Source organism: Schistocerca nitens, chromosome 8 (assembly GCF_023898315.1).
Source record: "Schistocerca nitens isolate TAMUIC-IGC-003100 chromosome 8, iqSchNite1.1, whole genome shotgun sequence".
Lineage (NCBI taxonomy): Eukaryota > Metazoa > Arthropoda > Insecta > Orthoptera > Acrididae > Schistocerca > Schistocerca nitens.
In genome coordinates this window covers 501,293,813-501,317,634 of record NC_064621.1, presented here as the reverse complement: position 1 = coordinate 501,317,634, position 23,822 = coordinate 501,293,813, and the positions used below count along the sequence as shown (strand labels likewise).

The window sequence follows — 23,822 nt, the reverse complement described above, 5'->3', positions numbered from 1 at the left end:
GAGGACGTTGTTATCAGGAGAAAGAAAACAGGCGTTCTACGGATTGGAGTGTGGAATGTCAGATATCTTAATCAAAAGAAAATTTAAAAAGGGAAATGGATAGGTTAAAGTTAGATATAGTGGGAATTAGTAACATTCGGTGGCAGGAGGAACAAGACTTCTGGTCAGGTGAATACAGGGTTACAAATACAAAATCAAATAACGGTACTGCAGGAGTAATAATGAATAAAAAATAGGAGTGTGGGTAAGCTACTACAAACAGCATAGTGAATGCATTACTGTGGCCAAGATAGACATGAAGCCCACACCTACCATAGTAGTACAAGTTTATAGGCCAACTACCTCCACAGATGACGAAGAGATTGATGAAATGTATGATGAGTTAAAAGAAATTATTCAGATAGTGAAGGGAGACAGAAATTTACTAGTCATGGGTGACTGGAATTTGATAGTAGGAAAAGGAAGAGAAAGAAACGTAGTAGGTGAATATGGAATAGGGGTAAGAAATGAAAGAGGAAGCCGTCTGGTAGAATTTTGCACAGAGCATAACTTAATCATAGCTAACACTTGGTTCAAGAATCATGAGAGAAGGTTGTATACATGGAAGAGACCTGTAGATACTGGAAGGTTTCAGATAGATTATATAATGGTAAGACAGAGATTTAGGAACCAGGTCTTAAATTGTAAGACATTTCCAGGGGCAGATGTGGACTCTGACCGAAATCTATTGGTTATGAACTGCAGATTAAAACTGAAGAAACTGCAAAAAGGTGGGAATTTAAGGAGATGGGACCTGGATAAACTGAAAGAATCAGAGGTTGTAGGGAGTTTCAGGGAGAGCATCAGGGAAAAACTGACAGGAATGGGAGAAAGAAATACAGTAGAAGAAGAATTAGTGGCTTTGACGGAGCAGGCAAAAAGGAATACAAACATCTCAAAAATGAGATTGATAGGAAGTGCAAAATGGCTAAGCAGGGATGGATAGAGGACAAATGTAATGACGTAGAGGCATATCTCACTAGCGGTAAGATAGATACTGCCTACAGGAAAATTAAAGAGATGCTTGCAGAAAAGAGAACCACTTGTTTGAATATCAAGAGCTACGATGGAAACCTAGTTCTAGGCAAAGAAGGGAAAGCACAAAGGTGGAAGAAGTACATAGAGGGTCTATACAAGGGTGATGTACGAGAGGACAATATTATGGAAATGGAAGAGGATGTAGATGAAGATGAAATGGGAGATATGATAGTGCGTGAAGAGTTTCACAGAGCACTGGAAGGCCTAAGTCGAAACAAGGACACAGGAGTAGACAACATTCCACTAGAACTACTGACAGCCTTGGGAGAGTCAGCCCTGACAAAACTCTACCATCTGGTGAGCAAGATGTATGAGACAGGCGAAATACCCTCAGGCATCAAGAAGAATATAATAATTCCAAGCCCAAAGAAAGCAGGTGTTGACAGATGTGAAGAGTATCAAACTATCAGTTTAATAAGTCACGGCTGCAAAATAATAATGTGAATTCTTTACAGATGAATGGAAAAACTGGTAGAAGCCGACGTCGGGGAAGAACAGTTTGGATTCTATAGAAATGTTGGCACACGTGCGGCAATACTGACCCTATGACTCACCTTAGAAGATAGATAAAGGAAAGGCAAACCTACGCTTCTAGCATTTGGATACTTAAGGTAGCAGGGGTAAAATACAGGGAGCGAAAGGCTATTTACAATTTGTACAGAAACCAAATGGCAATTATAAGAGTCGAGGAGCATGAAAGGGAAGCAGTGGTTGGGAAGGGAGTCAGACAGGGTTGTAGCCTATTCCCGATGTTATTCAATCTGTATATTGAGCAAGTAGTAAAGGTAACAAAAGAAAAATTCGGAGTAGGAATTAAAATCCATGGAGAAGAAATAAAAACTTTGAGGTTCGCTGATGACACTGTAATTCTGTCAGACAGCAAAGGACCTGGAAGAGCAGTCGAATGGAATGGACAGTGTCTTGAAAGGAGGATATAAGATGTACATCAACAAAAGCAAAATGAGGATAATGGAATGTAGTCGAATTAAGTTGGGTAATGCTGAGGAAATTAGATTAGGTAAAGAGACACTTAAAGTAGTAAATGAGTTTTGCTATTTGGGGAGCAAAGTAACTGATGATGGTCGAAGTAGAGAGGATATAAAATGTAGACTGGCATTGGCAAAGAAAGCGTTTCTGTAGAAGAGAAATTTGTTAACATCAAGTATATATTTAAGTGTCAGGAAGTCGTTTCTTAAAGTATTTGTATGGTGTCTAGCAATGTATGGAAGTGAAACATGGACAATAAATTGTTTGGACAAGAAGAGAATAGAAGATTTCTAAATGTGCTACAGAAGAATGCTGAAGATTAGATAGCTAGATCACATAACTAATGAGGAGATATTGAATAGAATTGAGGAGAAGAGAAATTTGTGGCACAACTTGACTACAAGAAGGGATTGGTTGGTAGGACATGTTCAGGGGCATCAAGGGATCACCAATTTAGTATTAGAGGGCAGCGTGTAGGGTAAATATCGTAGAGGAGGCCAAAAGATGAATACACTACACAGATTCAGAAGGATGCAGGTTGCAGTAGGTACTGGGAGATGAAGCAGCTTGCACAGGATAGAGTAACATGGAGAACCGCATCAAACCAGTCTCTGAACTGAAGACCACCACCACCACCACCACCACCACCACCACTACCGCAACAACAACAACATCTATTTTATACACAATATGTTATGGCTAGGGATTGTGTTTGTTGTGAGCGGACACAAGGAGAGTTGGCTGCTGCCCGAAAACAGTTGGAAGCTGTGTTGGCTACTGTTGACAAGCGTCTAGCTAATGCCCAAAGTTGCGGTGAGATTGGGGCCAGTGACCTTTGGTGCCACTGGAATCGCCTGGTGACCCGGACATCGCAGAGGCTTCTAATACCCAATACTAATCAGCCCATCCTCACTCCAGAGTGGGTGGCAGACAGTGATGGGTTCGCATGTCACTAGGCAGAAGATGAAAGAGGAAGCAGGCCGTGCAGCTGGCGCCCTACATCTTAGCAACAGATATGAGTTGCTACCCAGAGTTGGTAACTGAGCCAGCACAGTATGCATCTCCAGTTGGACCAGTGGTCGATTTTCCTGCCCAGTCTGGACAAGTACAGTGGGTGGGTATGCTTGTAATTGGGAGCTCCAATGTTAGGAGGGCAATGGAGCCCGTCAGGGAGATAGAAGGCAAGGTGGGAAAGAATTCCAGTGTGCATTCAGTATGTTTGCTGGGAGGTCTCATCCGTGATTTGGAGGAGGCCCTACCGGCAGCTATCAAGCGCACTGGGTGAAACTGGCTGCATGTAGTGGCAATGTCGGCATGAATGACCCCTGCTGCTTGGGTTCTGAGGGCATCCTTGGCTCCTTACGGCAGATGGCTGATTTGGTGAAGGCAATTAGCAATGCATGTGAGGTGGAGGCTAAGCTGTCTATGTGTAGCATCGTGCCCAGGGTTGATCGCGGTCCTCTGGTTTGGAGCAGAGTGAAAGGTCTAAACCAGAGGCTCATATGACTCTGCAACGGTATCGGATGCGAATTTCTTGACCTCCGCTATCAGGTGCAGAATTGTAGGGTTCCCCTTAATAGGTCAGGCGTGCACTACATGCAGGGGTAGCAGAGTACCTGTGTGCACATGGGGCTTTTTTAGGTTAGAGAACTCTTCCCTTGGGATAAAAGACGATTTGCCTGTTAAATCAGCCACAGTGACCTCAGAGGATCTTGGCCCTCGTAGATCAGAGATAGAAAAGATTAATATGATTTTAGTAAACTGCAGGAGCATCCAAGGAAAGGTCCCATAATCAGTATCGCTTACTGAAGGTTATAATGCACAGATAGTATTGGGAACAGAAAGCTGGTTAAAACCAGACGTCAATGTCAATGAAATCCTACATTGAGATTGGAATATTTATAGTAAGGATAGGTTAGTCACCAATGGTGGCGGCGTGTTTATTGCAGTAAACAATTTGATAAAATCTATCAAGGTTATCACGGATTCCGAATGTGAATTAATCTGGGTGAAATTGAGATTCAAAGGATGGTCAAAAATGATGATCGGATGCTTCTATATACCACCTGGGTCAGGATTTGTAGTTTTAGAGCACTTCAGAAAGAACTTGTAGAATATCATTAGTAACTTCCCTGATCATGCTGTTGTAATAGGGGGTGACTTCAACTTACCAGGTATAGACAGGGAGTGTCATGCCATCAAAACTGGTGCCAGAGACAGGGATTCGTGTGGCATTGTTCTGGATGTCTTGTCCGAAAATTACCTTGAGCAGATCGTTAGAGAACCAACTCGTGAGGGTAATTCAGTTTATTCACCATTGACGACTTACAGCGGAATAGGTCTGAACATTAAATATACAATTAACAATAACTTTACAGTAAAGTTTTTACAATTTAATTCCTTTTCTTTTAGGAATATTCTTATATACTAATGTCAATGCTTATTTCAAAATATTCTGTTATCTTATAAAATGGGTGTTTGAGAAGCCAGTCATAAACCTTACGTTTGAAAATATTATTGGTCAGTGACCGAGCAGATGCTGGAAGTTTATTGAAGAGTTTTAAACTCATTATTTTGTGTGAGTTTGCAGTCTTTGTGAGTCTGTGTCTTGGTATGTCAAAGTCCAGTTTGCCTCTGGTGTTGTGGGGATGTACGTTCTCTCTGGTCTCGAACTCATTTAAGTTGCTTCTGACATAAAGCAGTGCTGTGTAGATGTATAGATTCATCACAGTTAATATCATGTACTTGATAAAGAGGGGACGGCAGTGTTCCTTGGGCTTAGCTTTGCTTATTATTCTGATTACTTTTTTTTGAATTTTCAGAATTTCACTGACAAAGCAAGAATGTCCCCATAACAATATGCCGTAGGAAATGTGTGACTGAAAGAGGCCAAAATATACCACCTTTAGATACTCATCAGTGACTACATCTGTCAGTCTCCAGATGAGATAACACACTCTTGCTATTCTCTTGCGGATATGGCTAATGTGTTCCTCCCAGTTTAATTTTGAGTCAATGTGGAATCCTAACAATTTTATTGATTTGCTTTCAACAGCTGTAGTTAAACCCAGTATTAGTTCTTGTGTTTTATCAGGATTACACAGGAGTTCATTAGAAGAAAACCAATCCATTACTAGTTCTAGTTTTTCCTGTGTTGCCTGATGCAGTTCTGTTGTGCCATGGTGTGTATTGAGCAACTTGTATCATCTGCATAACACACAACTGAATTTGCTCCTACATGGTAAGGTAAGTCATTAACTGCAATGATAAACAGAAAAGGACCTAGGACCGAGCCCTGAGGCACTCCAGTCCGAACTTCCTTCAGTGAGGAGCATCTATTTTTAATTGATACATACTGTCTCCTGTTACTTAAGTATGATTCGATTACATCCAAAGATGGTTTGTGTATGCCACAAAATTCCAGTTTTGCAAGTAGGGTGTTAGATGGTATGCAGTCGAAGGCTTTGCTAAGATCGCACAGTACGACTGATACTAGATCCTTATTTTCGAATGCAGTTAACAGCTGGTTAACAACTTCAGTGACAGCAGTAGTGGTGTTTTTACCATGCTGATATGCAAACTGTCTGTTGGAGAGGAGATCATGCTTATCAAAATAGTTATTTAGTTGACTGTACATTACATATTCAAAAACTTTAGAGAAAATTGGGACAATAGAAACTGGTCGATAGTTTTGGGGCAGATGCTTATCTTCCTTTTTAAAGGCTGGTATTACTTTAGCAGTTTTGAGTGCATCTGGGAAATCTCCAGATTCTAAACACATGTTAAAAATGAAAGAAAGAGGTTTACAGATAAGGTGTATTATTTTTTTCATTACATAGTTAGAAAACCAATAACAGTCCATACTTTTGGAGTTGGTGAACCTTGCCACAGCTTTTACAATATCCTCTGGGGTGACAACATTCCAGTGGAAAGTATACATACTATGGGGCACGGCACCAATATGATCTAGTGCACAAGTGCCATTTTGCTTGATTTTGTTTTTCAGCTCACTCACTGAGGTTAGGAAGTAATTATTTACTTCTTCTGGGACCAGCATTGCGTCTTGTGTATGGGTTTGTGAATTATATTGGTTGATGATATCCCATGCTGCTTTACATTTGTTGGGAGCACTTTCAATGTAATGTTCACATGCTTGTTTTTTGGCCAAGGACAGTTTGTCTTTGTAGATTTTTTTACATTTTAGATAGGCTCTATAAGAAGTATTATCTAGCTCAGGTCCTTGTTTACAAGAATTTTTATATATTCTGTACAGTCTGAGCATCTCCTCCCTAGTGAGAGCTAGCTCATCTGTATACCATTTTAGCTGTTTGTTTTTCTGTTTATGCTTAGGGCTACTCTTGGACTTAACCCTCCTGGCAAGAAACAGGCCTGAACTTATTAAATCAGTTAACGTAGGAAAAAGATATCAGTGATCATAAGGCTGTGACAGCATCTATGATGATGGGTCCTACAAGGAATGTTAAGAAAGGTAGGAAGATATATTTTCTCAGCAAGGGTGACAGGATACAAAGATGTGGAGAACAAATGGAAAAAATTGAAAGGCATCATTCAATGTGCCGTAGACAAGTATGTTCCAAGTAAGGTTTTAAGGGATGGGAAAGATCCCCCATGGTTTAATAGCCGTGTTAGAAAAGTATGATGTAAACAAAGAGCCCTTCAATTCAGATTCAAGAGAAGTAAAAACTTAGATGACAAACAAATGCTGAACGAAGCGAAAATGAACATAAGGAGAGCAATGAGAGAAGTGTTCAATGATTTTGAAAGTAAGATGTTGTCAAATGACCCAACTAAAAACCCTAAGAGACTTTGATTTTGATTGTATGCAAAATCAGTAAGGGGGGCAAAATCATCTATTTATTCCCTCAGCAACCAAACCAGCATTGAAATGGAATATAACAGAGAGAAGGCTGTAATATTGAATTCGCTCTTCTGAAGTTGTTTCAACAACAGAAGATCGTAACACTGTCCCTCCTTTCAATTGTTGTGCGAAAATCGAAATGGCAGATATTGAGATAACCGATCGTGGAATCGAAAAGCAGCTACAATTGCTTAGTAGTGGAAAGACGTCAGGACCAGTTGAGATGCCTGTAAGATCCTATGAAGATTATGGGAAATAACTTTCTCCCCTTCTAGATCGCTTCAGCAGCGAAAGGTACCTAACAACTGGTAAAAAGTGCATGTCATTCATGTTTTTAAGAAAAGCCGCAAGACAGATCCACATAATTATAAACCTATATCGTTGACGTCAATTTGTTGTAGAATTATGGAACGTTTTATGCTCAAGAATTATAATGTTTTTGGAAAATGAACATCTCCTCTATAAAAACCAACATGGATTCCACAAACAGAGATCCTATGAAACTCAGCTCACTCTGTTCCTCTGTGAGATCCACAACGCAGTGGAAGACAACGGCACCAGGTTGATGCAGTATTCCTTGATTTCAGCAAGGCATTTGACACTGTCCCGCATTGCCATTTAATGAAAAAAAAAAAAAAAAAAAATACGAGCTTAACGGAGTATCGGAGCAGATTTGCGATTAGATTGAAGAATTTCTTGCGGACAGAACTCAACACGTCACTCTTAACGGACTCAACAAATGTAAAGGCAATATCAGCAGTGTAAAGGTAATATCAGGAGTACCACATGGAAGTGTGATAGAACCGTTGCTGTTTACAATATATACACTCCTGGAAATGGAAAAAAGAACACATTGACACCGGTGTGTCAGACCCACCATACTTGCTCCGGACACTGCGAGAGGGCTGTACAAGCAATGATCACACGCACGGCACAGCGGACACACCAGGAACCGCGGTGTTGGCCGTCGAATGGCGCTAGCTGCGCAGCATTTGTGCACCGCCGCCGTCAGTGTCAGCCAGTTTGCCGTGGCATACGGAGCTCCATCGCAGTCTTTAACACTGGTAGCATGCCGCGACAGCGTGGACGTGAACCGTATGTGCAGTTGACGGACTTTGAGCGAGGGCGTATAGTGGGCATGCGGGAGGCCGGGTGGACGTACCGCCGAATTGCTCAACACGTGGGGCGTGAGGTCTCCACAGTACATCGATGTTGTCGCCAGTGGTCGGCGGAAGGTGCACGTGCCCGTCGACCTGGGACCGGACCGCAGCGACGCAAGGATGCACGCCAAGACCGTAGGATCCTACGCAGTGCCGTAGGGGACCGCACCGCCACTTCCCAGCAAATTAGGGACACTGTTGCTCCTGGGGTATCGGCGAGGACCATTCGCAACCGTCTCCATGAAGCTGGGCTACGGTCCCGCACACCGTTAGGCCGTCTTCCGCTCACGCCCCAACATCGTGCAGCCCGCCTCCAGTGGTGTCGCGACAGGCGTGAATGGAGGGACGAATGGAGACGTGTCGTCTTCAGCGATGAGAGTCGCTTCTGCCTTGGTGCCAATGATGGTCGTATGCGTGTTTGGCGCCGTGCAGGTGAGCGCCACAATCAGGACTGCATACGACCGAGGCACACAGGGCCAACACCCGGCATCATGGTGTGGGGAGCGATCTCCTACACTGGCCGTACACCACTGGTGATCGTCGAGGGGACACTGAATAGTGCACGGTACATCCAAACCATCATCGAACCCATCGTTCTACCATTCCTAGACCGGCAAGGGAACTTGCTGTTCCAACAGGACAATGCACGTCCGCATGTATCCCGTGCCACCCAACGTGCTCTAGAAGGTGTAAGTCAACTACCCTGGCCAGCAAGATCTCCGGATCTGTCCCCCATTGAGCATGTTTGGGACTGGATGAAGCGTCTTCTCACGCGGTCTGCACGTCCAGCACGAACGCTGGTCCAACTGAGGCGCCAGGTGGAAATGGCATGGCAAGCCGTTCCACAGGACTACATCCAGCATCTCTACGATCGTCTCCATGGGAGAATAGCAGCCTGCATTGCTGCGAAAGGTGGATATACACTGTACTAGTGCCGACATTGTGCATGCTCTGTTGCCTGTGTCTATGTGCCTGTGGTTCTGTCCGTGTGATCATGTGATGTATCTGACCCCAGGAATGTGTCAATAAAGTTTCCCCTTCCTGGGACAATGAATTCACGGTGTTCTTATTTCAATTTCCAGGAGTGTATAAATGATCCAGTAGAAAGCGTTGGACACTCTTTAAGGCTATTCGCAGATGATACAGTTGTCTATACCAAAGTAGCAATGCCAGAATATAGTAAGAATTTGCAGAACGACCTGCAGAGAATTTATGATTGGTTAAGACTCTGGCAGTTGACCCTGATAGTAAATAAATGTAATATATTGCGCATACCTACGAAAAGAAATCCAGTACTATAGAGCTAAACTATTGATGACGAACAGCTGCAGACAGCATCTACCATAAAATATCTAGGCCTAACTATCCAGAGCAACCTTAAGTGGAATGACCATATAAAACAGATAGTGGGAAAAGCAAACACCAGACTCAGATTATTTGGAAGAATCTTAAGGAAAGGTTAACTCATCCATGAAAGAAGTGGCTTATAGGGCACTTGTTCACCCGATTCTTGAGTACTGTTTATCTATCTGGGATCCCTATCAGGTAGGACTGCTAGAGGAAATAGAGAACATCCAACAAAGAGTGGAACGTTTTGTCAAGGGATCGTTTAGCTGGCGAGACAGCTTTATGGAGATGCTAAACAAACTCTGCTGGCAGACGTTACAAGAGAAGCGTTGTGCATCACGAAGAGAGTTACTATTGAAATTTTGGGACAGCACTTTTCAGGAGTAGTCTGACAACATATTATTTACCCCTCACGTATTGACCACAAGGAAAAAATTTGAGAAATTAGAGCCAATACAGAGGCTTACCAACAATCATAATTCCCACACACTATTCACAAGTGGAACAAGGTTGGAGAGATTGTTAGGTGGCTTGGAGAGTATGATATAGATATAGATGTAGATGAAATGTCTTTTTTTTCCTTTCTGTGTAGTTGCAAGAGCAAGTTGCAAGAGGAAGTGCTTTGACTCATTTCTAGCAGGAAAGTTTTAAAGACCATCAAGATACATATTTGATTGCCCTAATGGAATGTCACAAAAATAGCTAGATGTCGCCTGAAAGGAGAAACCAAGCAAAAAAATTGGACCACAACATTTTCGTATTTTATGCAAAATAGCTCAGAGATACTTTCCATTTGTAAAACTGCTTTCTTGAATATACATCCCGTAAATAATTCGCATCTTCAGCAAACGAATCAATTAATAGTTTCTGGACAGAATCCTAAAGAATTTTGTGGCAATCATAACAGGCCAAAGGTATTCTGGCTTCATAATTGCCAAAATAAAAAAAATCACACAGAGTCATTTCCCACGTTTCTTATTACAGTTACAAAGAAGTATAATACTTCGATGCCTCTCTAAATGTGGACATTATGTATCACCTTTTCATGAAGAAATACACAGAAGAAAGGGAGAAAGTTAAGTATGAATTCTAGCTGAAGTTTCCAATTTTGCTTTTGAGGTTCGGCAGGCCACATGCTGATGTTTGTGGTGAACGTGAACAACTTGATACAAAACTAAAAGATCACAGTCTCAATGGTAATGGGAAGTGAGTTGCTGCAGCAGGAAACACGGTACATGAATGAAGAGCTAGTAAGTTTTATGCCAAACTCAGGGAAATTGAAGTTTTATGCAAGGAACACGAAGCTGTAATTTTTGATTGCCTTCAGAATATGCCACTTCTAGTGATACCTGTTAATGATATGTTTTATTACAAACATTTATTGCTCTAAGGGTTCGAGATACATAACTTGAAAAGTGATACTGGACATTTCTATACATGTATTGAAAGACAAGCTTTGAAAGGTACAAATAATGTTTGTACCTTTATTTAAGATTATATTAAAAAAATGACTACTGAGATACAGGAGCTTCACATATTTTCAGATGGTTGTCCAGGACAAAATTATAATCATACAATTTTCAGATTTCTCTTATATCTCATACAAAGCAAGCATTTTCGCACCATTTTTCTGTATTTCTCTGTTTTTGGGCACTTCTTCCTACCATGCAACAGACCATTTGGAAATAACAAACAAGTCATGATTGAATTTATCAACCAGAAGATCAACAACACATAATTGCACACAGTCAGAAATTAAAGCCATCCACAGTATCAGTAATCAAATATACAGATGTAACAGACTTCAGACACTGGTGGAAAAAAAAAATCAATGCAAAGAAGATTGATGAATGGTGAAACTTTGGAGTTTTACTTCATATTACATCTTTGGAGACAAACAATGAGATCAACAGGAATCATAATATAAACATTACATTTCTAGGTCATCATATTATGTAAAATTCTTATTAAATGTAGTTACCTGTGTTTTTACATTTAACAAATGTTGACTGGAAAAACAATATAATTCTGAGTTTTGTTTTCCGTTGATCATCATCTCAGGATGCACTTAATGAAACTTGCCTGGCAAGGTATTGTAGAGGGAGTCATTCCTTACAACTTCTCTGTTCACTTGATTATTTTAGAATGTACACTTTTTACCCAAAGCACACTTTTGCATTTATCTCAAAACAAGGATTTTGGAGTTGTACTGTTTTTCCACTCACTGATTCAACTACAGGGGATAGGCAAAATAATGTCAACACTTGTAGTAATGGGATGGTTGTGTTTGACGGTCTATAATGCACGTAAGGCATGTATCATGGTGGACTGTGAATGTTCAGTATGGACTATGCATCAGTGCAGGCTGTTTATGACTAGTGCACACTTTGTATTTGCTTTCAGAGGCTGAGGATGATGTGCAATGGAAGACCTAACCAAGTTCTGCAGAGGGCAGATTGTGGGGGCCTGATTAGCTGGAGCATCAGTAACTACGACAGCCAACTTATTGAATGTTTCAAGAACAACTGCTTCAACTGTCATGACAGCATAAACAAAATATGGGAAGTCATCATCATGTAAACGTGACAGTAGGTGCAAATCAAATCTAAAAGACAGAGATCATCGTACACTAACACAAATTATGTCAAAACAACACAAAACTATGCAGACTACAGTGACTGCAGAGCTCAATAGTCATCTTTGAGACCCTGTATCTATTGACACTGTCTACCGAGAAATCCATAAAGTGAATATTCATGGATGAGCTGCTATACCAAAACCATTAGTGAGACAACCAACACAAAGAAGCATAAAACATGGTGTCAGGAGCATAAATCCTGGGCGGCTGATCTGTGGAAACATGTCATATGATCTGACGAGTCAATGTTTTTGTCATTTCCAACACTAGGCTGGGTTTACATCTGGAGAATGTCAAAAAGAAGCCTACAATCCTGATTACTTGATTCCAACAATTAAGCATGGAGGTAGAACTGTGATGTTATGGGCAGCCATATCATGGTATTCTGCAGATTACATCATTACTCTCATAGGCCATGTTACGACCAAGGATTATGTGAACATTTTAGGTGATCAGGTGGACCCTATGATTAAAATGTTGTTCCCCAACAATGATGCTGTATTTCAGGACAATAATGCACCCATTCACATAGCCAGGACAGTACAATCGTGGTATGAGAAGCATGCAACTGAACTGCAGAGTCTTCCCTGGCCAGCACAGTCCCCAGACTTGAACATTATCGAACCCTCGTGGGCGGTATCGGAGCGTAGACTCCAGAGCAGATTTCTTTCTCTGTTGTTGCTTCAGGAGGTAGAAGAGGGTCTATTGAAGATCAGCATAACATTCCACTGGAGGCTATACAATCATTATATGCCAATATTCCAAGAAGAATTGCAGCTGTATTGGGGGCAAATGGGAGTCCAACTCCTTATTAATAAACCATTCCCAAAAAAGTACAAATGTTCACATTATTTTGCCTATCCCCTATATATTGTTCAGGGGTTATATTTATTCCTATAATCACTTGTAATTTACCCAGGACTTGCCAGTATTGTGTTGCCCAGAATCTTGTTTGTCTTTTAAATTTTCTGGTTGGTTGGTTGGTTGTTTGGGGGAAGAGACCAAACAGCGAGGTTATCGGTCTCATAGGGTTAGGGAAGGATGGGGAAGGAAGTCGGCCGTGCCCTTTCAAAGGAACCATCCCGGCATTTGCCTGGAGCAATTTAGGGAAATCACGGAAAACCTAAATCAGGATGGCCGGACGCGGGATTGAACCGTCGTCCTTTTAAATTTTCTGATTCTTGTGTGTGTGTGTGTGTGTGTGTGTGTGTGTGTGTGTGTGTGTGTGTGTGTGTGTCCATCCAACAACATTCACAAACACGCATACACCTGTGTGCACACACGGGTCCTCTCTTGCCACAATTCATTATGATGCCTACACACGTACAATCAATTTGTATCAGTTCCTATGGTTGCAACTATGCACATAATGGGTTTACAATGAATTATGTGTTACCGTAACTGTTGCTTACTAAATTACATTGAAATTATTCATTATTTGTTTGTATTTTGGCTTCAAGACTGGTAGTAAAATCTGAAACTTGCTGCCCGTCCCTACATCAACAAGTGTCACTATCAGACAATAGATTGGCACTTACCATACACAAGACTCAAGAAGGTACAGACAGGCACAATTAAAAGGCAGTTATGCAAAGCTTTCGGCGACAGTCTTTATCGGAAAAAGAGAAACACATATCATTCATTCAACCAGCCAGCACACTTCACACACACATGATCGCTAATTCCGGCAGCCCGTGCCACAACGCAACTATCATGCAGGATGCAGGCATCAATCTGGAGGATTGGGGAAGAGGAAGGATAGCAGTGTACAGGTGGGGCAGGGGCCACAAGAGAGTGCAGGGACTAGAATACCAACATGGCAGTTTGATATTGTGTTGCCAGAGGGCAGGAAACAAAGAGGGTGGGAGATGAGAATGGGGATGTGGTGATAGGACACAGGGAGTGAAAATTGTTGGGTGGAGGGTCTGGGGACAGCATGTTACCACAGGCTGTACATCAGGTATGTTATCTATATCTGACACCTTCATGCAACCTAAATTCTGCTTATAAATTAGTTTCTTGTTATTTTGATAACATGATTTCTTGTTGTCCTTAGTTATGTGGGCTTTTAAACCAGATTTTACTGACTGAGTATTAACATTTAAAAACTGAAATATTTGCCCTGTAATTCTGCATTACTGGAGTTGTGCTATATCAACATAGCTGTACAAAAAGGAATTGTACAAAATTCCAAATGAGAGAGCTGGTTTGCTTCAGTATAATGAAGCAAACTTTTAAATTTGCATCCTACATCTTCATCTGCACAGAATAGCATGAATGGCCGTGAGTTTACAGCCCTTGCCTTGATGAAGTTTATAACATTTACAGTGCCTGTCAAAACAATATGAAGAGTTTTGGACATATCCTTAGAAGCTAATGATTGTCAGTGTATTATATAGTGTGTGCTTTGACAATCGGGTGCAACTTTCCTCACTTTTACTGCCAGTCCCATTAAGTGACCATACACTGCCTTGGCCCCATCTGTACGAATACCAACACATTTTAGCCAAGGAACACCTACATTTAACAAGTAAAGGTAACCCATTTTGTAAAATAAAAACCCCTTTCTTCAATCTTCATGATAGTAAAAATACACAAAAACGAGTAACTGCATTATACTTGGAACAACTGTATTCTTGTACATTTGAAGAGCAAAGTATGTGCACCACTGCAGTTGTAACAACAACATTTCTTCAATATTGGAACACATCTTCAATTTTCCTTTTTACAGTTTTTGGTTAATGAAACTTTTTGTACTTCTTTGGCCATTTTACCCCCTCAAAAGCTGCTTAAACCATGTCTCTAGCCACAAGCAATAGGAGACTCACCGATCATGTGAGGTTTTCCTCCCTTTCCAGTTCTTACACTAGCCAAATATGAGGCTTTTATGTAGTCACTACAGTGCTAATGCACGGAAGCTCCAAAGAAACTGGTATAGGCAAGTGTACTCAAATACAGAGATATGTAAACAGGCAGAATATTGTGCTGCAGGAGGCAACGCCTATAAGACAACACATGTCCGGCACTGTTGTCAGATCGGAAACTGCTGTTACAATGGCAGGTTATCAAGATTTAAGTGAGTTTGAATGTGGTGTTATCGGTGTACGAGCGATGGGGCACAGAATCTCCAAGATAGCAATGAAGTTGGGATTTTTCCGTATGACAATTTCACGTGTATATTGTGAATATCAGGAATCCCGTAAAACATTAACTTTAAGACACTGCTGTGGCCAGAAAAAGATCCTGCAAGAATGGAACCAACAACGATTGAAAATAATTGTTCAACATGACAGAAATGCAACCATTCCGCAAAATGCTGCAGATTTCAATGCTGGGTCATCAGCAAGTGTGAACATATGAACCATTCAACGTAACATTATCGATATGGGCTTTTGGAGCTGACTGCCCACTCGTGTACCCTTGATCACTGCATGAGACAAAGCTTTACGCCTCGCCCGGGCCCGTCAACACCAACATTGGACTTTTGATGACTGGAAACATGTTGCCTAGTCGGATGAGTCCTGTTCCAAATTGTATTGAGCAGATGGTCGTGTATGGGTATGGAGACAACCTCATGAATCCACAGACCCTGCATGTCAGCAGCAGACTGTTCAGGCTGGTGGAGGCTCTGTAATGTGTGGGGTGTGTGCCGTTAGAGTGATACAGGACCCCTGATACGTCTAGATATGACTATGACAGGTGACAACACGTAAGCATCCTGTCTGATCACCTGCATCCATTCATGTTCTGTGTGCAGTCTGATGGACTTGGGCAATTCCAGAGGACAATGCGACACCCCACATGTCCAGGATTGCTACAGAGTGCCTCCAGGAAAACTCTTCTGAATTTTAACACTTCTGCTGGCCACTAAATTTCCCCAAATATGAGCGTTATTGAGCATATCTGGGATGCCTTGCAACGTGGTGTTCACGAGATATCTCCACCCCCTCATACTCTTACGTATTTATGGACAGCCCTGCAGTATTCATGGTGTCAGTTCCCTCCAGCACTACTCCAGACATTAGTTGAGTTGATGGCAAGTTGTGTTGCGACACTTCTGTGTGCTACACAACATTAGGCAGGTGTACAAGTTTCTTTGGCTCTCCAGTGTAAACTCTGCCATGCACTTGGATGCTTTTTTACAAGACATGGATTTATTTTGAACAAAGTCAACAGGTGTCCCAACTAACTCAGACTACTTAGACCTCTGATGACATTTTAAAAATAAAAAAGACTTCAATGCTTTGATTTGAAAGTGTTTCTAAGTATAGAATGCACTAGGGAATTGGGTTATCACTGGTTTCTATGTCGGCCTATACTATAAGGCCAAGTTATAAGCAGCTTTCATCATACTCACAGTTAGGTGTAGGTTTAGGTTTTTTAACTGCATCATTGGAGGTAGAAAGAGCATCCAGGCTTAAAAATCACTTCATGCTTCACTTTAAACATAATCACATATAAGTCAAAAAATTAAGTCAAACTTCACATCATCACAGTTATAGTAGTCAAGAATCAGTTTGTTGAATTACACACACTCTGGTTCCACATGCAAGCTTTCTTCATATCACAATGCAATTTACTGTGTGGCCCAATCAAGTGACAGTAACAACAATAAACCATTTATCACGTAATGACTACTACTTTGCCACTAATAGGTACACCACATAAGTTGGCAGCAGCTGCAAAGCGACAAAGACAACTTCTGAATAACCACTGACCAGACCCAATCACAATATTGCCAACTTCAAAATAAGACCCATCATTCATGGCCAAGACAGTTACAAATAATGAAGGGAGCGGTGGGGAGGTACAATCGTCCTTCCTGTGTCCTGTGTATTGCCCAAAACAAACATTCTGTGGTATATCCATTTTCTTTAATGTTATACAGATCCTACTTTTATTAATCTGATTTCTCACTATCATTTTACTTTAAAAATACAGTAATGTATGAAAATAATTTTACTTATATCAGTAAATGTTTTGTTTGCTTGAACATGTACCACCTGAAATGTCCTTTCATACCACCACCTGGGAACCCCTGGCCTACTTGCTAGAACTTCAAAACCATTTTTCCGTAAGGAGAAAGAGAGTATAGGAATTAAAATTTTCCTTTTATTCTGATTTACAGACAGCTGCATAAGAGTATTACACATCACACCCCCTTTCATTACTACTTATCACATTTATGATACGCAATAAAGTGCATTAAATTACATACCTGTATGCCAGCAGTAGGAGTTACACCAACACGCATAACAGCTGTACGCTTGCGAACTCCTGTTGGAGTAACCTGCGTTGACAATGGCTGTACTGGATTGCGATTGACAATTGTTGCAATGGCATTTCCCTTAGGAGGATCAACATTGGACGGATCAACACCTGTTTTATAGTAAGAAAGAACTCAAAGTTAAGAATTTTTATCATGGAGTGTAATATCAATACTACTGTGTACAATTTTTTTTACTGTAGAACCATTGTCAAAGGTAAAAAAGTGAATTCTTTGGTCATAAGGCCTTCATCGCTATTAAATGACAAAATTTAAATTTTGGCATAGACTATACTTGACTTGTAAAATACCTGTCAGAATAAAAATTGATATAGTGAGATAAGATACTGAGATAAGATACCAAAACCTTTCCACTGCTAAAATATTATAGGCACACTGAGGGAAACATTTTACACATAATGTCTCTTGTGCAACAGCTGCCACTGGAGTTGGGTGAGCTCCCCACGAAATATTGCTCTCTCTAAATGAACACATGGCAAAATAAGCCGTGTTTCTTTGGATCTTTTATACTTCAAGTATTAACACTAGTCAAAAAGGATTCGAGACTGATGAGCAGTACTGAAAGTTAAGTCAGAAATGAGTTTTGTAACCTATCTCCTTCATGGGTAGAATGAGCATTATGTGAGAGTAACTGTTTCGTTGCAGAGAGGTTAGTTTACGAACTCTGCTGTGGACACTTTGATAGTTAGCCACTAGGATTTTAATAACCCCACTCCTCATCTTTTGATACACGAGCAGGTTCTCAGACAGTGGATTTCTATCCGACAATGTTTTAAGTTCTGCTAATGTAAGTACTCCTATGTGCTTTCTACACACAATCTGCTGCCCAAAATGTCATTTAGAGTGGTACAGTACGAGTCTGAAGTATGTAGGGCAACCCTACAAGTCTCCCTTGTCTAGCTCAGGAAGAGGAATCTACAAATGAACTAACCATAGAACTGACAAATTCTCTGGTTTGGACCTTCAATGCAACTCCAGACCACAGGACCCTCACCGGTTCTCCTCATCATGTTGCTAATCACAAGTTGTGCTGAAACTCCATGAGAGTTTCGCTAATCTTTCACTGGTCCCTGGAGAGAACCACGATTAGTTTCTAGATTCCAGATGACAGACATCTTTGGTGCTATTGTTCAATCATCTTTTGGGTGCGTTCAGGACAGTAATATTTCTTCTTCCAATACTTTGACTGATAACTGTACAGCCACCATCAACATGAGTCAAAGACTGAATTAAGACCACTTGGCACAATTATATATTAAAGTAAAAACATATGTGCCAAAGATCAAACTGTCAGCACGAGAAGAAACACTGCTGTCTCAGATGCACACCTGAAAGCTGATGGAATGTTCTAGCCACAGGGAAAGATTCAAGAAGTACACCTTTGGTGCTGATGTGAGCAACAATCTGCCGAAGATCCTGAGATGGTGTTTTTCAGCTGGTGAACAGATTCATCCCATACTCTTATGACACGAGAAGAATCTTGACAGCTAGAAGTGCCTTGTCAGCTTTCAAATGCTGACTCACAAACAGCTACAGCAAGACTGACTGAAAGACCTAGATGGATCACACTGAGTGTTGCCATAGAAACATTAGCAAAATAGCATTAAGTGACTAGTCTTATCAACCATGCGAAACACCTGCGCAAAGCCCACTTTGACTGTCAAGGATCAACCCCTGCCACACACAGTGGAGGACGTACACTGAGTGAATATTGGATTTCTTCACCTCCTGTGATGTTATTTCCATAAAGCGGCCATCAAACACAGTGCTAAAGTAGATGCATCTTGAACATGATGGTGAGGCAACTGAGTGATGTTCCTCATAAACTGCAGGAATCTTTTGGCCCAGATAAGACTTTCCCTGTGAAACAGCATTATATCTGAGCAGGACTCACCAGGCACCACCAAATAATCACTGACTGTCAGACTGACATTTTTCGTGGATCACGTCAGCACATTCTAGTTCAGGAACCCATCTGCAATAGGAGGTCACCCTGTCATTCTATCACCAGTGTAATTTGCAACAGCCAGGCCATGTGAAGCCAGCTGACAGTTGCCAATGTAACTTTCAAATGTTCAACTAATCCATTAGATTCCCATAACGGTCACAATCCTTAGCCATACAGCCAAGAACCTAACCATATTTAGTGGTGGAAATTATGTACAAGCACAGCTCTTGCAAATAACTGACAAGTAAAGAAATTTAAGGCACCAAATGTACAAATAACTGATTACTATAACAACAATCAATTTTAGACAAAATAATTTAATTGTATAGATAAAAAACCTACTCGCCAAGTGGCAGCAGAACACACACATAAAAGAAAGTTGTAATTAGGCAAGCTTTCAGAGCCAGAGGCTCCTCCTTCAGGTAGAACGGTTGAAGGGGAAGGAAGAGGGGTGAAGGATAAAGGCTGAAGAGGTCTAGGGAAAGTGGTAGATTTCAGGAAAGACACCCAAAAAGATGGGTCAGGGGAGACTTACCACACAGGATGAGAAGGAATGCCTCTGGCTCCGAAAGCTTGCCTAATTACAACGTTCTTTTATATGTGTGTTCTGCTGCTGCTTGGTGAGTAGATTTTTTTATCTATCCAATTAAATTCTTTGGTTAAAAAACTGATTACTGTCTATTTCCACACAAAGTATGCAAAAAACTAAATATAGTGAAGAAATGAAGTACCATTGTTGCTCAAAGAGCAGTCACTGGTAATTAGTGGCTACTGCTACAAAACTGGCACACTACGGAGAGGGGCACAAGAGGAGGATGGGGAGGGGGCAAATCAACAAACAATAGTGGACAGTAAAAACTGCTTAAGTCAAAGTGCCGAGCTTGAGTCAAAGTGCCGAGTTAAACAGGTAAGTGACAGAAAGCACAAAAATGAAGCCATTCTGTTGTTGTCTTCAGTCCTGAGATTGGTATGATGCAGCGCTCCATGCTAATCTATCCTATGCAAGCTGCTTCATCTCCCAGTACCTACTGCAACCTACATCCTTCTGAATCTGCTGAATACTCTTAAATTTGTCAAAGACAATGTTAACTGACAGAAAATAAAAAAAATGGAAAATCCAGGAAGGAATAATGACAATATTATGAAAAGGATAGTTGCCACTCATCATACATGCTGAGATGCAGATTTGTCAAACAAAGCTTTCGGCCAAACAGGCCTTCGTCAGAATTAGACATAGATGGATCACACTGAGTGTTGCCCTCCCCACACACCTCACACAAACATGACAACAGTCTCTGGCTGCCATGGCCAGACTTGGCAGCTAGAGCCTGTGGTTATTATTCCATCCTGGAGTTTCCATTGTTTGATTTTCTATGAGTTTATGTTGTCATTGAAAATTTTAATAGTATTATTTTCATTTTTATGCTTTGTCACGTAGCTATTTATGTTGCCACATTGACTCAACCAATTCTTACTGTCCACTGTAATGTCTCGCCTTGGCAGATAGAGACTGTGGCCGTGTGTGTGTGTGTGTGTGTGTGTGTGTGTGTGTGTGTGTGTGTGTGTTGTGTTTAATTCTGATGAAGGCCTTGTTGGCCGAAAGTTTGCTTTGACAGTCTTTTTGTTGTGTGAGTCAGCATCTCCAATGTATGTTTCCTTTTCATAATACTGTCATTAATTTGTACAAATGTACTGAAGACATCTATATTAATGATACGCATGCGAGACAAGAACCACAACAAAATAATGTGATGTTTGGAAAGAATGATGTGATATTAAAGGAATAGTAATATTTACATATTGCAGTTGTTTTTAGATATGTGAGTTTTACAAGGACTATGGATCAAATGCAAAAAAATTGTAAGTATGGAAAATGGTATTTCAAATATTTACAAGAAAGACATAAAACTGGAATTGCTTTGGTTCATATAACAACTGAATTTTTACTGAAAAAATATAGAAACAATGTATCTCAGATCGTTACGAATTTTTTTGCACCAATTAACAGTGAGCCACTCAAAATAACAGTTCTATTTGTTTTAGTTGCTACACCTGATACTCCATTCTCAACTACTGCTAAAGCATTTCATAACATAAAACTGTATACAACCTCCAGTGAGTTTTTCAGTAACAGAACCAGTCTGATGCTGCTGCTGCTCTTGTCCTTGTTGCGGTTCTTGTTGCTGTTTCTTCAAAAGACGCTGTTTCTCCAATGCTGCCATCATGCGCCGTATTTCTTTCGCTTGAAGTACTTTCTCACGCAATCGTTTCTGCTCTTCGATTTTACGTCGATACTCCCGTGTTTCTTCATCTTCTTGATCTCCCTCTTCATTTGTTGTACTAGCAGTGGCTACTGTACTTGTTGCTGTGCTTTCTGCCTGTACTGGTAGTGTGTCTACGGTCTTCACTTCATGTAAGTTGCTCATGTCTGGCATGCGCTGGGAACACAAAGTATAATGTCATAATAGGTAAAAACTGCAAATTGTGGTGAAATTTGTTTATGACACATAGAGAAATACGATTATTGTGAAACAGCTAAGATTTTACATCTAGATGGAAAATGCTGTGTGGAATACAAGCAGTGCAATGAATGAAGACATCAACTCTCAATACTCATATGTTGGAGGCATTGAGCAGTATCTAGGAACATAAACATCCTACATTTGCATTCTTCTTCATGGCACACACCCTTACGTAGCTACATTGTCCATATGTTGTGGTTTGATTGGACTGTGGGGTTGTTTTCAGCAAAAGGTAAGGTGAGGTGAGCCAGAAAGTGGCATGATGAAGGGCGGGTACGGACCGAGACTGGGGTTGTGGGGGCGGGGGTGTAGAATAAAATGCAGCAGTAGAGAAAACACTCTGGCACAAATAGGGGTTTTTATTATGATTCACATGTTAAAATAGGTGGGATAGGGATTGGGGGAGGGGGGGGGGAGTAGAGAGACTAAACTGCTTGGTTATCAGTCCCTTTTTCCAAGGTCACACAGGTCTCGGATGAAAACAATACCCCAAATGAATCCTATCACTTACAATCTGATTGTCAATTCAGTAGCGGAAACACCTATCACTTAAAATCTGATTGTCGATTCAGCAGCAGAAACAATGTTCTGGATCACCTCATCTATATTACCATCCGCTGAAGATCCAATGGAGGTAGCATAGGCGAAAGCATCCCAGTCAGCCTTGATAAGAGCCCAGATGGGCATTCAGGCGAGCGATGCCGAGGATGGCAGGTAGAGTGGAAAGTGGTCACTACCATACAAGTCATTGTGAGCTCTTCAGTGGATAGAAGGTAGAAGGCCAGAACTGCAAACAGAGAGATCAATAGCCAAGTATGTGGCATGTGCCACACTGAAATGAGTGGGGGAACCTGTATTTAGGATGCAAAGATTGGGTTGAGTTAGTAGTTCTTGACATCTTTACCACAGCCAGTAATCTTGGTGCCACCCCGCTAAGTGTTATGGGTGTTGAAATCACCCAAAAGCAAGAAAGGTGGAGGGAGTTGAGAAATTAGTGCAGCCAATATATGTTGTAGCACATCACCATCTGGAAGAAAGTAGATACTGCAGATGGTAATTTCCTGTGTTGTCCTCACTCTGACAGTCATAGCTTCTACAGTTCTTTGAAGGGGCACAAGTTTGCTACATACAGAGGTATGGACAAATACGTATACTCCCCCTGACTTCCTGTTAGACATTACACTTTTTGTAACATCCTCGATAGACAAGAAAGATGGGGGTCCGGCCGGATTGCTGGAAACCAGGTTTCCTGAAGGGCAACGCAGAAATCAGGTATAATGTTTAAGAGTTGTCGCAACTCAACCATGTGGTGGAAAAAACCACTGCAATTCCACTGGAGGACATGCTTCCTCTAGTCTGGGAAGGCAAGAAGGGACCAAGGGTGCAGTTTACACCTCAGGGTCACCTACTGCCACTGGCTGAGTGCTTGTATCCATTTCCACTGCAGCTGAAGCATTGACAAGATCTAGGTCCACGGGGGATGCCAAAATCTCCACTGCGTCCTCAGGCGCAGAACTGGTAGGGAGTGGTAGTGTGCCGGCAACTGGAGTCTCTCAGTTCTTAACAGTCTTCTTCTTCGACTGTTTGCCCTCTTGTTGCTCTTGAGGCATTTGCTGGGAGGGCTTCTCTGAAGTAGCTTCATGTACAGAGACCATGAAGCCTTTTGATCAGCAGCTTCTGGCTGCTTCAGCCACTGGCTGGTGTCCACTTTTATATGGGGGGAGACCTTGGAAGGTAGAGTCCCTAGGGCCCTTTGTGAGAGGCTAGCCGAGGGGACTACCATCGCCAGGAAGGGTGACATGGTTGTAACTGCAGTGTAAGAGTTACCATCTGAGCAGGGTTCAACTGCCTCTAAGTAACCAACCTTGTCCAGGGTCTTTTACTCCATAATTTTCCTCTCCTTTTGGAGTACCGCACAGTCCGGTGAGCAGGGGGAGCTGTGCTCTCCACTGTTGTCACAGGCGGGACAAGGGGCAC

General features: G+C 41.4%; 1 protein-coding gene across 2 annotated transcripts in view; it reads right to left on the bottom strand.

The window, feature by feature from the left end:
* The window catches only part of LOC126199239 (RNA-binding protein 33-like), a 222,544-nt gene that overhangs the window by 48,431 nt on the left and 150,291 nt on the right, over positions 1–23,822 (bottom strand). For both annotated transcript variants that reach the window (XM_049936032.1, XM_049936031.1), the window contains exons 12-13: positions 21,434–21,761; positions 17,307–17,467 (exon numbers count right to left, since the gene is read on the bottom strand). In XM_049936032.1, coding sequence (XP_049791989.1) covers positions 17,307–17,467; positions 21,434–21,761 — 489 coding nt within the window. The remainder of the gene's footprint in view (positions 1–17,306; positions 17,468–21,433; positions 21,762–23,822) is intronic.